Source organism: Canis lupus, chromosome 14, assembly GCF_003254725.2.
Source record: "Canis lupus dingo isolate Sandy chromosome 14, ASM325472v2, whole genome shotgun sequence".
Classification (NCBI taxonomy): domain Eukaryota; kingdom Metazoa; phylum Chordata; class Mammalia; order Carnivora; family Canidae; genus Canis; species Canis lupus.
In genome coordinates, this window is record NC_064256.1 from 41,941,208 (window position 1) to 41,959,412 (window position 18,205).

Sequence of the window (18,205 nt, forward strand, 5' to 3'; positions counted from 1 at the left end):
TTAACTTAAACTACTTCCTTATACGTCATCTTTGCAAATATAGTCACATCATAGGTGATGTCTTCATCACATAAATTAGGAGAGACATAGTTTAGTCCCTAGCAGATAGGTATTATTATCATCCCTATGTTTTAGAGCACTGTGCTCTAATATATTACTGAAGGTAACTCAGAATTTCATGAGTATTTATAAGTATCTCTTTTATATTGCACCAAAGAAAGCTTAACAAGTATCTTTCAAACGCATGAAAAAATTACCTAAAGGAGTTTTACCCTGAGTGTTTCCCTTCTATTTAGCTAACAGTCCCTATATTACTGGCAATTAAGTATCAGAGGTAATATGAGAGGCATTGATAAAACTGCTATGGAAGCAGAATGAATAAGGTTCGAATCCCCATCCTATCATTGGATGATACAGGACTGTTTACCTTCTTCAGTCTTTCCTCATATGTAAAATAGAAATGATATTGTATGATTTGCAAGGATGTTCTGATGATAGCCATGAAATACCAATCATGTCTGGCACGTTTGCTCAAGAAGCAAAGCTATTTTATCATTACTGAACATAAATATTGATAGATGAGCCCACCCTTATAACTCCTGTCTTTTATTGGCATACTTTCTCTTCCATCCTCTCTTTTGTTATTTTGCACACAAAATTTATAGTGGTTTTTGACAGGTCTCTTTAAAAAGTTGACATAGATCAGAACTATTGAAACACCTATTTGTTAGAAATTAATAATAATATATCAGCTACAACCACAAGAGAAAACAACCTTAAATGGTCAACAGGAAGATAATTTTTAAGAAAATTAATTACATATATTAATGGAATCCATAGAATATTACTTAAAGATAAATGAAGAATGTATACTGTAACTTTGAAAATATGTATGGTATCATCCTAAAAGAACAGAGCAACAAGTGCCACTTCCTGTCTTGGCAAAGAAACTTGTTGCTCTCAATCTCCCTGCTAAAAAACAAACAAACAAACAATCAAACAAACAAACAAAAAAATGAAAAATAAAACCAGGAAAGCTGGACAAAAATACAGAACATGCCCATTTGAAAGTCAGGGTGACCTATGAAGACAGCCAGGACATGAAGAATGGATTAGTTTCCTATTGTCTCTATAACAAATCACCACATATTCAGTGCCTTTATAACAATATACATTTCTTATCCTATAATTTTGGAGGTTAGAAGTCTGAAGTGGTCTTACTGGACTAAAATCAAGATGTTGGTAGAGTTTCTTCTGAAGGTTTTAGAGGATAATCTGTTGCCTTGCCTTTTTTAGCTTCTAGAGGCTACCTGCATTCCTTGGCTCATGGCTGCTTTTGCTATTTTCAAGGCCAGCAGTGTAGCATCTTCAAATGTCTGACTCATCAGCCTCCCACATCCACTCATCCTTTTAAGTAAGCTCTATCCCTGATGTGGGGCTCAAGCTCATGACCCCAAGATAAAGAGTTGCATGCTCTACCGACTAAGCCAGCCAGGTGCCTCCCCCCTCATTCACTTATAAGGACCTTTGTAATGACACTGAATAATGCAGAAAAATTTCCCCATCTCTGGGTCAGAGGATCAGCACCCTTATTTCCATGTGCAGTTTTAATTCTTTCTTCTGTAAAACATAACATGTTCACAGGTTCCAGAGATTAGGAGAAGGGCTTCTTTGGGGAACCACTATTCTTCTTAGCACAAGGAGCTATGGTTACAAAGCGAAGGAGAGGGCAACAAGATGACTCTGATATTCTGTGGTTCTTTTCCCATCAAAGCAATAGTTGATTCAGGGACCAAGAGGCTACAAAATCTTTATTAACGTGATAGTGAAAAAGCTGGAAACCTGAACAGAGCTGCGGGGAGACAAAAATTGGTGTTCATGGCCTGCCTAAGAGTAGAGGCCCTAGTTAACACTACAAATGTCAATTTAGGACCATGGAAATAGACCAGCTAAAATACAGATTTAAATATAATCAATTCCAGACTTGATCCAAGTGCTTGACCCCTATTTAACTGCTTGACAAAGCAAAGTAAAATCTCTTTAAAAGAAAGTATCATCAGCCAAAAGCTCAAATTATCTCTACAGTTTTACCAGCATAATGTCTGACATTCCATTGAAAACTTGAGGCATACCAGAGAAAAGGATCAAGTTACCATAAAAATAAAAAAAAATAATAAAAAAAAACACACAATAGAATCAGGCTAAAGGGTAATACAAATCTAAGAGTTATCAGCAATGGATATCAAAGTAAATGTGATTAATATGTTTGAGAAACAGCATGATGAGGAGTAGATAATTATCTAAAAGTTGAGATCTATAAAATCGATAAAAAAGAAAAAAGACTGAAATTCCAGAATGACAAAAAATAATTACTGCAGTTAAAAAATAAATGGGCTAAACAACATATTTGGAATAGTAGTAGGGAAGAAGAGAAAACTAAAAGAGAAAAAAGAAAATATCAGACTGAAGAATGGAAAGAAGAAAGAACAGAAATAAAGCTATATGGGATGAAATGAAAAAGTCTAACATTTGCATAATTAGGTCCTAGATTGAGAGGAAAGAGAGAACAGAGCACAAGCAGTTTTTGAAGGGATAATGATTGAGAATTTTCCAAATATGACAAAAGACATCAAGTCTTAGTTTCAAAAAGCTTAAGAGAGCACCTGGTGGCTCAATGGTTGAGTGTCTGCCTTTGGCTCAGGTCGTGATCTTGGGGTCCTGGGACTCAGTCCCACATCGGGTTCCTCGCAAGGAACCTGCTTCTCCCTCTGCCTGTGTCTCTGCCTCTCTCTGTGTGTCTCTCATGAATAAATAAATAAAATACTTAAAAGAAAAAGCTTAAGAAACCCAAGAATAGTGTACATATGTATTTAAAATCACTGCTATATACACATAGTCAAATCTTCTGAAAACCAAAAATTGAGAAAATCTTAACAGTAGTCAGGTGGGGAAAAAATCACCTTCAAAGGAACAGCAGTAAAAAGGACAGCTCACCTCTGAAGTGATGCAAGTTAGTGAACAACAGAATAGTATCTTTTATGTGCTGAAAGACCATAACTGCCTAGCTAAACTTCAATTCCATGAAAAATGAAGTTCTCAACTAAAGGCAACACAAAGACATTTCAGACAAACAAAAACAGAAACTGTTGCCAGCACAACTTTACTAAAGTAAAAAATAAAAGGATTTTTTTTTTTAAGCGAAGAAAAATAATTCCAGTCATAAGCACGGAAATGGGAAAGAGGCTTAAGGGGGACTGAATGGATCAATTTATGGGTAAGTCACAGTGACACTGGCTGTGTAACATGATGCAAGTAATGTTTTGTGGTGTTCAAACTGTATGTGGAATTTTTTGTTTTTAATGATAACACAAAAACCAGGAGACTTGATAAGGAAGATCTAAGGTTCTTGCATTTATCTGGAAAGTGGTAATAATCTAAATTATGTAATTCTAATTAAATAAGTCCAGATATATATTTTATATTACCCTTATATTTTACCCTTGAGTATAATCATTAAACATTAAAAAGTGTTGGCTCATGGCTGCTTTTGCTATTTTCAAGGCCAGCAGTGTAGCATCCAGTGTAGCCTGGGGCACCTGGGTGGCTCAGTGGTTGAGTGAACCCAGTCCCCATGAACCCAGGGTCTGGGGATTGAGTCCCACATCAGGCTCCCTGCAGGGAGCCTGCTTCTCCCTCTGCTATGTCTCTGTGTCTCTCTTTGTCTCTTTCATGAGTAAATAAATAAAATCCTAAAAAAATCAAATAAAAATCAAATTAAAAATATCTGAATTCTTTTTTTTTTTAAATATCTGAATTCTTATATTACTTGTGTTACTTAAAAACAGACAAATAAATACCAAAAATGAAATCCAGAATATCTTCTGCAAATGGAGAGCCTCCACTTGTCCAAGAATTCCAATTGATTTTGGAATCAATCTTCAGAGTTAACCAATTATTGTGATTCCCAAGTCAATACCCAACCCAAGACTGCTTGGGCTCCAGTTTACAGAAGCACACAGGGCAGACAAGCACGCTCATCGCCTTCTCTCCAGATCTCTCTGCAGGTCAACAGACACTCCTCTCTCTGTCCTTCGTCAGCCTCACTTACAGACCTCACACGCATCTTGCCAGAACTGTTTCTGCTCTGACTCATTTAGTTTGCTGTGGCACCAGTTTTTAATTCTTTGGTATAGTTTATCTCCATTTAGAAACTGTAATGTTATAAGTTTTCCAACATAGAGTTTCCCTTTACTTGATCCCAGAAATACATCTCTCAACTGTTTCCTTTGTCCAAGGTAGTTAACGTTGCACGATATTTAAATTTCGTACATGTTGTTAAATGGTGAGAATGATGGGTGGGGAGGGGGAACAGAAGGGGAGCTTTATACGTTAGACTTACCCATACTTCTGCTCGATCTATCATGCCTTCTAACAGAAATGAGTAATGCATTTCATAACTCAGTGACCCTTATGAATATTTTTGTGAGCTCTCATTTACTTTCCCAAAGCAAAGTACTTTTAAGGTTGTATGCTTCTGAAATTAATTTTTATTTGGAGCATGGATTTGCCTAATGAAAAGCTCAAGCGTTTGGAAAGCTGTAATTCCAAATACCTAATACAGAATGGAGGTTTCAATGTTGCCTCAAATAAAAAATTGCAGGAAAAAAATCAGGTCCAGAAGATTTAAATTTCTCCTCTTGACTAAGCAAAAGTATTCTTAATCTCTCCAAAAACTTTCTGGAGGTAAACGGTGGAATCCTCATGTAGTCACCAATGAAGCCCTGACGACCCTTGTGGAGCTGAAGCCTGTAAACTGGAGGCACAGTGGACAGGCTTGGCCAGAGCAAGGTCTGACTCCTAAAGTGAAGGTCACACTAGGGGCATCAGATGGACAGATTCGGTCCTGGGGCTTCGTGTGTGGGACCCAAATAAGAGCACAGATTTGCCAGAAGAGATTACATTGAAGCTAACTTACATCACGTGTTCAAGCTCCCTTCTGTACAAATTCTCTCATTAATGATTTGCCTTTTTGGGCTGAGTATTATCTTTTTGATTGTCGTCTTGTCTCTTGAACAATATCTCACCTTTCATCTTGTTTTGCGTTACGCACCATGTACGTTAAGGAACTCAGACACTGCTCTGTGGAAAGGAGGGCTACGGAAGACACGCTTGGGCTGCTGTGTGACTCTGCGTGGGGCGAGCCAGGCCTTACTGGGATGCAGGCTTTAGTTTCGATCCCACCATCCCCTTCCCCACAACCTACAGGTCCCAAAGTATCTCCGTACCTGACAGAACTGACCCACTTGCCGCACGTAACCAGCCACTTCGGAATCCGATTTAAAGATCTTCCAAACTTTTCTTTCCGCCTGGTTGTATTTCTGGGACCCCTTCCACTTCATGGCCATCAGAGAGCGCTCTGTCAGGGAAGCTGCCACAATGATGTCTAGTTGGCCATTGTAGATCAGAACCTGAAATGAAATCGAGTTGTGGGCAAACGCGGGACTCAACAGGTAAAGCCAGCATACCTATCTAGGTATAGATAGTATGTGCACGAGAGGCAAGGTCATGTGAGGTTTTCTGATAGTGTGCTCAGAGGCCAGCCCAGTAGGAGGGTGGGGTCATTGTCTTCCAGTTGGCCATACACACCAACAACCTGAAATAAATGCCAGCCTTGGCTCAGCCATTGCAATTCTTTTTTTTTTTTTTTTTAAGATTTTATTTATGTATTCATGAGAGACGGGGAGAGAGAGAGAGAGAGAGAGAGAGGCAGAGACACAGGCAGAGGGAGAAGCAAGCTCCACACAGGGAGCCCGACGTGGGCCTCGATCCCAGGTCTCCAGGATCAGGCCCTGGGCTGAAGGCGGCGCTAAGCCGCTGAGCCACCTGGGCTGCCCCAGCCATTGCTATTCTTCCAAAAGTTCGAACCTTCACAGGAATCTGCACAAAGGCTTCTCTCAGTTACAAAAGCATTTGTGCTGTGTTATCCAGTGATATCACTTAGATGTACAGCTGTGTACAAGAAGAGGACTGTGGTTACATTTCCGTGGAACGGAGGAACACTACACCATTGGATTTGCACGAAGACAGCATTTCATTAACTTGGCTTTCAGGCTGGTGAGCTGGGCATTCTCTCAGGAGCTGCTAATCCACGCTCTCTCCCTCTGACACTGATTTTACAGTGGCGACCATAATTTTTTGAGGCAGATGGATAGAAGCGGGTACCTCAGATTTGTGACTTGTTGGAGGCAACTATGTTTGCCATGCCACTTCTATGGCCTCCTTTTCTTAGACATGATAGCCACTTGTCAACAATGAGGAATGCCTTTTCTTCCTAGAATATTATATATATATATATATATATATATATATATATATATACATATTTTTTTTGCTAAGTTGGTAGATCTTATAGCAGAAACAACTCTGAAACAATTCCTGTCTTTTCTCCAAAAACAATATTCAACTGGCTTGAAAAGAATTCAGATAATACCTAGTGTTGATGAAGTGTAAAATGGCACTACTCTTCAGGAAAACAGTGATCCATTTTCAACAAAAGGATTTGAAAATGCCGAGACTCTCTGTCCCAGTAACCCCAGTTTGTGGAAAAAAAATCTATGAAAATAAGCCAAAGAAATAAAAAATATATATACATATATATATAAAGCCATATTTATAACCATATTCATACATACATATATATTCATATTCATACATATATATATATTCATTGAGTCTTATAATGAAAAACTGGAACACAGTCTAAAAGTTCCATAATTAGTGACTGGGTTAAATAAACTAGGATACAGAAATTCTATGGAATAGTGCAAAACCATTTAAAATATTTCATTGAACCATGTTGCAATGTGGAAAATACTTATCACATACTGTTAAGTATGAAAGCTGAAAGTCAAATAGACGTCACAACTATGAATATATAAAATAGGCGTACATATTTACAGATATGGAATGCAACTTTTAAAAAATGAATACAGTGGTTAATTAAGGTGGTACAAAATCTGAGTAATTTTCTCCTTTGTTTTCCACTCTTCTTAGGTTATTTTTATGCAACTAAACTAACACGATATTAATTCTCAGAAGATATTGTCTCTCAATCCCTGGCAAAGAATTTTTCCTCAACTCCAATGCTACCTTTGATCTACTTGGAAGTTCTGGTTTTGCTCAAGTGAAGACCTTTGGTTGAATCCTCAAATTGGATATAAAATGTTTTACTGCATATGTTTCCATCTCTGTCTTCCTGGTGTAGGCTTCTTAAAAGGCTTGCCCATAATTAAATAGCCCCGGACTTTTACACACTCCAAATCCTCGAGCAGCAGTGGGCCAGGATTCAGCCTAAGATGAAAGAGTCCTGGGCCTCTGCGGCCGGAGCACCGGGTCTTTTATGTTACCGGGTCACCATCACCACCTCCGCTCTCCTTAAGCAAAAACTCAAAGGAAAAGTTCTTCATAGATTTAAAGCCTCTTTAAAAAACTTAACTCAACTATAGCAATGAAAATTTGCATTGTTTATACAAAGAAATTGCCTCAAAGACCTTGGGTACGTATGGCCCATGCAAAACTCCTACAGCTGTTTTGCCAACAGTATGGAAACAATTACACATGATCTGTACCAGTGAACACGGCTTAAATACTCCACCATTCTAGGAAGGCCTGATTAACGAAGATAATCATCTACAAAGTAATTCCTCTGCTAGAATTCCATGAAAAGATGTTGATTAACTACCAAATACACAAGTGCATCAGGCTGTTTTCCACTCCGTGGCCACTAAATGAAGCTTGCATCTTTCTGTGTGTCTCTTGGAGCTATCTTCCTATCATCAGTATATTTTGAAATTAATTTGAATTTTTTTTTATCTTTAAGAGATGCAAATCCACAGGTTACAGCCAAAACAGGCTTATTTGTACAGCATTAGAATACACGTTTGTTGGACTGAATTGAAATGAAATCCATCCCTGAGCTGTGCCCCTTGTTATTCAAGACTCATCACAAACAAGAGCACTAACTCTCTGGAACAAGACAGTGGAGGGCCGAACTGCATAATTTTGTGCATGTGATGTGGAGAAGGCCTACTTTTGGGGGCGAATGGAAATCTTCTTAAAGCAAGGAAAACATTTTTAACTTCTAAAGGGCATATAAGTCAAATGCAAAAAAAAAAAAAAAAAAAAAAAAGGAAAAGAAAAGATCAGATTAATGATCAAGTGAAGTGATTTCAAAGCTGGCATTTAAGGCTGCCAGCATTAAATATAAGAATTCCAGAGCTTTTATTTTTATCTAAATGTCACATTTACTCTCATCAGCCCTGACAGGAATATCTCAGTAGCCTTTAGAGCTGGGTGAGTGGGAGAGAGATCTCAGGATCCAGTGACAGTGAGCCAAGAAGCCAGGTGGGGGGAGCTAGGAGTGGGTGGTCCTGATGCCTAAGGGCACATGCTACTCAGCTACCTCTGTCCTGGTACTCAGAGGAGTTCCGGGACAAAGCCTAAGCCCTGATGAGCTGGCCAATTATGAAGGATCTGGATACATTTGCTCCATTTCTTCCTGGTAGGGTGACCAGCTGCCCTGGTCAGCTTTGGCCTGAGGAGTTCCCCAGGAGGCAGGGCTCTCAGGCTAACCCTGTGACAGTCTGGGGCAAACCTCTCCCTGAGGCTTGCTAGTATTTTAGGCAACAAGATCTAAAGACAGAGAGATGGAGACCGACATGAATGCAGCTTTTAGCTACCCTTCTCTTCTGAGCAGAGACTAAAACACACAAGGCATAAGGGACAGACTGGCCAGATGGAGTTGGTTTGCGGTGACAACACCAGGCCACCCCCCGAAACACCCAGTGTCCTCACTTTCTTTCCTGGACAGCTGTGAAGCCTTAATTAAAGAGTAAAGGAGAATTTTCTTTTCTTTTACTACTTAGAGATCTGATCAGTTAGCTTGGTGAAATGGAAGGTTTTGCAAAACATGGAAAAATAACTTCTTATTAAAAAGCAGTGAAGACCAAGATTCCACTGCTTGTACTCTATATTTACAACATTTTCTTTCTTTTTTTTTTAAAGATTTTATTTATTTATTCATGAGAAACAGAGAGAGAGAGAGAGAGGCAGAGACATAGGCAGAGGGAGAAGCAGGCTCTATGCAGGGAGCCCAACGTGGGAGTCAATCCCAGGTCCCCAGGATCACGCCCTGGGTTGAAGGCAGCACTAAACCGCTGAGCCACCCGGGCTGCCCTAGTTACAACATTTTCAATAAAGGTGCTTCCAACTTGGGAAAAGAATACATCAAAACACTAACAGTTAAGATAACTAAAATATGGGTGATTTGTTTTGAGTTGACTATTTGCTAGGGTTGTTTGTGTGTGTTAGGGGGGTAAATATAATTAGGATGTTTTTATAATGAAACGATAATAAGATAGTAAGACAATAACACTAAGAGGTTGGGAATCTTGGCTGGCAAAAGGTGGTCTTTACTGAGGAATAAACTCAAATATTACCAGTGCTCAATTTTCATGACAAGATAAATAGCCTAACTAGTTTGTTTGTTGATGACCTTAAAAATCCATTCCAGAATTCAAGCATTTATAAGAAAGATTGGATTACAAGCATCTTTTGTTTGTTTGTTTGTTTGTTTGGTCCAAAGGCAGAGATGAGAAAAGCATTTTTTGCTATTTGCCTTCCGAAGTGCTTTCTTGTACATATGGCTTTATTCTCATACGCTTCATGAGGTCGAGACGGCAGGAATTACAACGTCTGCCTCTACTTAACTGTTAAGGAAACTGTGACACAAGAGGTGCCAGGATATGTCCGAGATCCCAGACTTCCAAACTCCTACCTAGAACTCCTTAAGAAAAGAGAGAAATTCCTTCAAACCAACAAGCATTTACTGACTCCCCACAGCTAAATGTTTAGTGCTACTGGAAGCCTCTGGGAATGGAGAGCTGGTTGAGTGTGAGACACAGTTCACACCTCCAGTTCAGAAACAACCTTGGTCTGTTAGTCCAACTCTGATGACAGCTCTCAGTCATTTCTCACTTTGGCTCTAAGCACAAGGATGTGTACAAGGCCGTTATTCAGCTGGTAACAGATGCCTCACTTCTCTTGTAGGGAGCGCCACTGATTAAGCAGTTGAGGCAGAGCATCAGCTTCCTGAGAACAGGGCTCTCCTAGCACTTTCCTGCCTGCAGCCCTGCACAGGACCTGGCATCCCAGGAAAAGTATTGACACTTACTGGGTAAAGTCTATCGTACTCTCTAAAAGCTTTCTGTAAGGCTGTATGCTGATCATCTGTTGCTTTGGGCTGCCTACATCCACTCTCCCTTCCTTTGATAACAGGACTTGTGCACCTGCAATGGATCCAGCCCTAGTGGAGGCTGTCAATCACAGCATCCTGCCTCCTCTGTACAAGGAATGAGCGCGTGACCTAAGCTACGGCACTCAAATGCTCTTTTCATAAATTTGAATTGTGGGCACAGTGACATAGGTTCCCTGGTGAGTCTGCCCATTAATTTGCCTATCTGGATCCCCAGAATTTTCTGCGGTCCCAATCTTACCTCACTCCACTTTTTCAATTTTTCTGTGAATTCCATGACTTATCATGTCTTTTGATCAATTCTTTTTATGTAAGCACAGTTGTTTCTGTTGCTGGAAGCAGAAAATCCAAACTCATACAACAATGAACCTGTGTCACCCTTGCCCCAGTGTTCAGTAACTGGGAACCCCTGGACTTGTGGCTTAACCTCCCTGGGCTGCATTCCCTTTTTTGGGCATGAAGATGGGAAGACCTACCCACCTCATTGTAGTGAGAGTAAATGAGATGCTGCGCACAGAGTTGCTAGCATAGTGCCTGACACAAATTAGGAGTTCAGTGCGTGTTACGTCCTCCTCCTTTTCAAGTAGGTTGATAACGAGAATGACTTAGAAGACTCAAAAAGCCCTTCTTCTAAAATAAGCCTTCAGAATATGCGGATGGTACTTTAGTGTCAAATACTTGATTGCCAATCTCACTCTTCCAGAAAAGGCCTACAGTAGGAGGAAATCCAGCCAGTATAAACCAGAACTCCATCTATTCAAATGCCTGAAATAACATGCCTTTCACTCCTAATTTTACACACATTGGGCATGGTATCTCAGCAATCTTTTCTTGGTAGTCAGAGCCATAATTTTATAAATTACTCTTTTAAAGGAACTTTTAGTTTTGAAGCATGGGATTCAAATTGCAAGGAATTTCCCCATATCTGACTGCTAGAAAAGTATGGTAAGGATATAGCCTTTGCAGGGAGCCTGCTTCTCCCTCTCCCTCTGCCACTCCCCTTGCATGTGCTCTCTCTCTCTCTCTCTCTCTCTGTCAAATAATAATAATAAAAAAGAGTATAGTTTTTAAAAGGACATTTTTGAATAACAGCAGAATGTTCTTATTCTTCTTCTTTTTTTTAAAGATTTATTTATTTATTTATGATAGAGAGACAGAGACAGAGACACAGGAGGAGGGAGGAGCAGGCTCCATGCCGGGATCCCATGCAGGACTCGATCCTAGGACTCCAGGATCGCGCCCTGGGCCAAAGGCAGGCGCCAAACCACTGAACCACCCAGGGATCCCCAATATTCTCATTCTTCTTATGCTGGAGGAACTATACATGATTTCACAACACCTTCCCCAAAAATCCCATTTTAGGGGCAAGGAGACAAAGGTAGAGGGAGATGAGGTAACTGGTAGTAGAGTCAAGCTCAGACCTGCTTGAGTCCAAAGTGCATGCATCTAACCCTTCCTCTGTCCTTCCTCACTGACTAAATCATTGCTCCCCAAAGGAACACATTGAACAAGTGGTTTGTTCCATCTTTGTAATCCCACAGGCAGGAAGCAAACCTAAAGGTAAGCGTGGAATGAAGGATGCAGATTTATAGTTGACAGCACAGGCTCTGTGGTTTGAATCCTAACTGTCACTTCCTAGCAAGATTATCTTAAATTCCTCAATCTGTCTAGAAGTCCATTTCCTCATCTGTAAAATGGGTGGAAGGGAACTGTATATGACAGAGAGTCTCTGGGAAAATGACATAACATAACGCATGTAAAGCTCTCTGCATTCTGGGGATAAAGTGTTCAATGAGTGCTAACAGCTATTATTATTATCAACACATCTGAAAAGCTCAACGCAGCTATTTAAATAGCTCTACAATATCCAAGTAAGAATTACAATCGTGATTTAGGGTGTAATAAGAGTTATAATTCTAATGCAACTGCACTAGGTCATCAATTTGACAAAACAAACAGTGGGCTCATAAAAGTAGTATGAGGCATGCAGACAGAAGGCTTGAGCTCCAGCCCCAGCTCAGCCTCCCAAGGCCTGGATTTACTAAGTGACCTTCGGTATGTCATCGACTCACTCTGAGCCTTAATTCTCTCCTCTGTGAAGTGGAATATTTATATTCTGGGACTGTTGGAAGGGCCAGATGTGATGTGAGATGCAAAAGTATCCTGTAACCTGAAGAGCAAGGTTTTAACAACGTTGTTGTTACTTTTGATCAAGAATAACCTGGAAAGTGAGTTCCTATAGTGGGATGAAGAGATTTTAAGTTGGCTGCTGTAGGTCTGCGTTGTGCTTACAGATATATACTCATGTAGTCTACATGGTATTGTTGCTGCTCTTGGAATTAGAGGCCAGCACTTAACTACTGGGAGATCTGACCAAGCTGTGGCTGTATTTCCACTCACCCACAGTGAGCTAACCCTGTGCAGTGGCTGAGACCAGCCCCACCCCTTCCTCAGTGTCTCCTCTGACAGAGGGGCAAGGGCACCTGTCATCTATTTACTGCTTATGCTATTGTTTTTCTTAGAAGAGGAAAATATTTCCCTGTATCTATGTCTTTGTCATCGGTAAAAAAGAAAGATCAATAGGTCTCAATCCAACTCTGTTCATTTATTTCCTTTCCTTCCTGGATCCACAGGCAGCTGAATTTTACTTCCACTGAAAATGGAAAGGAAGTGGCCTTTTGTTTGAGTTGGAGGAAAGAGTGCATGCTCACTTATATGTGGAGTGTGTTTTGTTTGTTTGCTTGTTTAATCTGCTGCTAGGAAATCTCTACTTATTCAATAGTAAATATTCATGGAGAGCCTGAGGACTAGACACCCAGGGTACAGATATGAAAAGATGTGACCCCCTAGCCTCCTAATGCTCCAGATTTTTTTTTTTAACTTTCCAAAGCAGAGAATAATTAGATGAGGAGAGGCACGTTTACTCTTTCATCTCATAATTTTCCTAAAAGAGGGGTCAACCAGTCAGTTCCACTTAATTCTTTAAAAAATCTAGTCATTTTAACATTTTATTTATTTATTTTTTCATTTTAACATTTTAAACCATAAACTTTGCAGCTTCTGGATGTATATAAATCAGGTTTTTTTTTTTTCCATGGATTTAACTCTCTCAGCAAGGAAACCTCTCCCTAGTAAAGACCAGATGAACAGAATCAGATGACAATTAACCTTATTTTACACAGCGCACACCCCTGAAGGGTAAATATTTTCCAGGAAGATAAAAAGCAACCAACCATTAGCCAAAGATAGCCGCAGACCAGTTGACCTGCAGACTCCCCTGAAAACACCCCCAGTCCTCTAAAGTCAGATTCTGACTTCAAGTAGGTTAGGGAGTCGCCCATGATACTCAAAGGGGAAAAAAAAAAAAGACATCAGTGCTTTCCATGGTGGCTGTACAACAAAATACTTGAAAGAAGGGATTTGGGGAAGAAAGGCATATGAATGTGATTTTGATATATTTTCATTGTCACCAGTAGAAAAGTGTAAGATTGAGAATAAAATGCATGAGGGCCACTTACTGATCTAAGCCTTAGCATTTTTTTTTTTAAACCCAAACTGAAACACACGTGTTACTGACAGAGAACACAAAGCTTTTCTCTCTGCTTTCCCTACTACTCCTCTACTTATTAGGAAAATTACTGAAATCCCGCCAAAGGGGGCTCTGGTCTCTCAGTACGACAGGAAAGCCAACTGCGCCTTTGTGAGAAGGCTGGATTTCTGTTGCATTTTTAGACGAAAGATTTATGCTTATATTTTGGCCCATTTACAATCCATCATAATACTTTGCAGACAAAGTTATGCTCTTTTCCCAATGATCTAGTGACCTTAATCTCTAACATTTTGTGGTTTCCTGTCTGGGGAAATGGTCGAACGGCAGCCTATGCTATTCCAGGCTGCACAGCGGTCCCCACTTGGCCACTATCTGTCTTAGTTTTGAATGTTCTCCTGTGCACTCATCAAAAATAAAGGTTTTTTTTTCTTTTTTTTTTTTTAAAGAAGCTTTCCCTACAGATGCTAAATCAATGAAACTCCTACAAAGCAGCCCTCCACACTTCCTCTTCTGGCTGCCTTACTTATCATTCTTCTATTACAAACCCCAGTGTAGCTGGGAGTTCTTTCTGCTGGAGGCAATTAGCATGACCACCAGTGCCTTTCTCCTGAACAGAAGAGAATTAACTTCACCAATATCCACTTCAACGTAGGGTAATTCCCCAGGGTTTCCCAAAAGCTCAACTGCAAAAGAAAATCTGAATTTCAGCTGTGGAGTAGAATGTTCAAGAAATGTTTGCGACTGGAGACAGTTGTCAAGCTTGCGCGGACAGTGCCTCAGCCCTTGAGGCCCGTTGCTTGCACTTTTGGCTCTACTTCTTCCTGGTGGTTCTGTGGGGATATAGGGCTGCAGTGCAGGAAGCCGGATCCCCCAGGGCCTGCCTAGAGAAGACTGGTGGAAAAATTATGCCACCATTGAATGAAACGGTAGTCACTTCTGCAACCAAGCTGTTCTTCAAAAGGGACATATTCTGCTTCCAAGTTTAAGGAAAAATGAAGACAAAGAAAGAGAGTGAATGAACTCAGAATAAACACCCCCATGTGCCTGCCATTCCCCTACCAGCTGGTTATGCCAAGACGAGTAAAGAAAAACGAAAGTGGAGAAACAAGTTTGAGTGAGCGTCCAGCGATTATACAAATAATGTCTTTTGGCCAAAGAAAATTATTCCTGCCTTCTTACAACTTAACTCTAAATAATTCAGTTGCTTTGAGAGGGGAACAGGAAGCAACGCCAACTTGAAAAGGATCCAGCAAGCCATCACTGCAACCTAGAGCTATTTGAAAGAAAATTTAACTACCTAAAATTTAACTACATGCTTAAAATTACTTCTAATAATGACCCAGAATAATATATTTCCTCTAGTTTGAATAGAAAAGTCATGGGGGCCCACTTGAGGGGATTCTTTGCTTGGCTTCTTGTTTCAGAGTCTGTTCTCAGAGCCCTTTACTGATTCCCTAACCTCTTAAGAGTCGCCTTTGACCCTCATCACAATGAGTAGATATAATGAACTGAAACTGCCCCAGTAGCGGACCTGTCCATCCCCCCAGACAAGTCTCTCTAGAGAGGAATCGTCTTCCCAGGTTGTCAGAATGCCAGCTTCAGGATTTCACCAAGGGTCATCTCCAAAAACTGTCTCATGCCTGCCGTTGTTATTACTCTACTGAAGCCTGGGCAAATAAGCCAATTCTTTCCTTTTCCACATTACTAAATGGTCTTCACTAATAAGTATACATTTGCACTCAGCCCAAGCAACAAGAAACAGCTCCATGGAACAAACGAAAAATACTGTGATTGATAATAATAAAGTCTACAGGTATTGGCCCACACTAATCAAGCCAGCAGCCACATGTGGCTAGTGAGTACTTGGAATGTGACTAGTCCAAATTGAGAAGGGCTGGGATGCCTGGGTGGCTCAGTGGTGGAGTGCCTGCCTTTGGCTTAGGGTGTGATCCTGGAGTCCCAGGATCGAGTCCCACACTGGGCTCCCTGCATGGAGCCTGCTTCTCCCTCTGCCCGTGTCTCTGCCTCTCTCTCTCTCTCATGAATAAAGAAAATCTTTAAGAAAAAAAAATGAGAAGTGCTGTAAGTCTGAGATATACACTGGATTTTGATGACTTCATACAAAGAAAATAATGTAAACTATCTGAATAATTTCTTAATATTGATGCTATGTAGATATAATATTTGGAGTATATTGGGTTAAAGAAAATGTTATTAAAATTAATTTCACCTGTTTCTTTATGTACTTTGAATGTTCCTTCTGGAAAATTTAAAATTACATATGTGGCTTGCATTATATTTCTATTGGACAGCAGCCATGTATACCTTGGGTTTGGTATATCCTGCAAAGAAAATCTGTCCCTTTGTCAACAGTTTCCAAATGACAGATAGAACTTCCAAGGACAGCCATTCTCAGGGGAACAATCTGTAGTCCATCAAGCTGGACTAAGGAAACTGGAAAATAGTCCATGTGCAGGACCAGAGGTATTCCTACAGCCTCAATTATTATGGGAATAGATAGGAGCTGTAGAAAAACCTTGCTGTCCAGTTCCCTTTCAGCTCCCTGCTCCTCGATATCACTGTCACTCAAGTTCAAAAATAAATAACACTGCTATAAAATTGAGTGGGTCCATCAAGGATATTGAGAAGAAAAAAAGAAAGGGAAGTGGAGCCCTTGCCACTATGCACTAATATTTTTGTCTGCTCTCCCTTCTGCTGGGGAAGGACAGAGAGATGACCTCCCTGCTGAAGCTTTCCCAAGGACCAACCTAGAGCAGGGTGGTCTGTCACAGGAGAAAGGTGAACAACCTCAACAGGCATCAATTTAGCAGTTCTCAGAAGGGGCACCTGGTGGCTCAGTCAGTTAAGTGTCTGCCTTCGGCTCAGGTCATGATCTCAGGGTCCTGCGATTGAGTCCCATGTCCAGCTCCTTGCTCAGCAGGGAGCCTGCTTCTCCCTCTGCCTGCTGCTCTGCCTGCTTGTGTTCTCTCTCTCTCTCTCTATCAAATAAATAAAATCTTAAAAAAAAAAGTGCTCAGAAGGTCCCAAAGGAACATATGAACACTGGGAAGGGAGGTACTCCACTACTACATGAGTAGAGCATTCAGCAAGGTGCAGTCCACTTTGGATTCCAGCTGGCCTCTGATACATGTCAACTGACAGCATTCTCGTCTCCCATAACAAATTTCCCTTCCAGCCTCAGAAGGTTCTAGTTCTCTGCAAATGAAGATTACCTTGCCTTTATATTAGAAGAAATCTAAGAGTAAATAGGGACTCATTCAAGGAGCCAGAAAAGCCACTTCTGGAAGTCTAATTCCTGCCTGCCTACATTAGTCCCCAGATGAGTGGCAAAATTAGTGAAAAGTTTCTGACCAGGCTGATCTCCCCAGGAGAGAAGACAAGTTGCACAGCTCACTTTTCCCTACCAAATTAAAAACAAAACAAAACAAAAAAACAAATCTAATTGACTCTGGGTTGTTTCCATTTTCACCTACACAGAAAAACCTGGTATTAGATGCAAGATTCTCTGCCCCATACGCTCAATAGTGATATTCCATCAAAGCCACCCCAGGAGGTTGCAATTCATTTGGGGGGTGTTTTGGTGGTTTTTTCTCCCAAAACATAGCTCCCCCTTGTTCCTTGTTTGGTAAGTAAAACGCCTTTTCCCTATTTTTTTTCCAGAGAATAAGCTCAAAAGGACTGTGCAAATCAGGGTAACAAATAGGAGGACTGTGAGGATGATGAAGGAACAAACATGAATGAATATTCAGCATGAACGGAGCCTGGGGAGACACAGGAAAGTCAAGGCACAGGAGGTCAGGGGCTCCCGCCTGCTCTTCTTATAAAGCTTGGTTGAAGTTTCTAGCTTTCTTTCAGTTACAGGTCACTCAGCACAGGAACCTTGTGCTGTGGTGTAGACTGTTACCCAGTGACAAGACTTGTGGGTTGCTCATAATGATCAAGTTGACAGCACCCCTGCGGCAGGGGTGTGACTGGGCAACTTCTACAGTGCAGGGCAGGCAAATCCAGTGATGACATGGCTCTGGAAGAGCCTCAGAGGTCATGACTCTGGTTTCCTCAGGCAGCAGAAAGCGTGTGAATATTGCCTCCCCCTGTGGACCAATAGACCAGGTCAACTGCCACTGAATTAAGTCATGCTCAGATGGAAGAAGAGAAAACTCTAGTGGAAAAAAGCACTAAGCCTGGAGTCAGATCCTGTGTCAAATGGACTCAAATGATGATGGGGAAGGTTAGAAAAACCAAAACAGGGGCTTTGCATTCCAGCTCCCTCACAACTAAATATGTGACTCTCTAACAGACCAAATAAGCTCCTGGTGCCAATC

General features: G+C 40.7%; 1 protein-coding gene across 3 annotated transcripts in view; it reads right to left on the reverse strand.

Moving 5' to 3' along the window:
* Positions 1-18,205, reverse strand: part of CPVL (carboxypeptidase vitellogenic like) — a 126,813-nt gene that overhangs the window by 23,637 nt on the left and 84,971 nt on the right. For all 3 annotated transcript variants that reach the window (XM_025464486.3, XM_025464490.3, XM_025464489.3), the window contains exon 12: positions 5,286-5,468. In XM_025464486.3, coding sequence (XP_025320271.1) covers positions 5,286-5,468 — 183 coding nt within the window. The remainder of the gene's footprint in view (positions 1-5,285; positions 5,469-18,205) is intronic.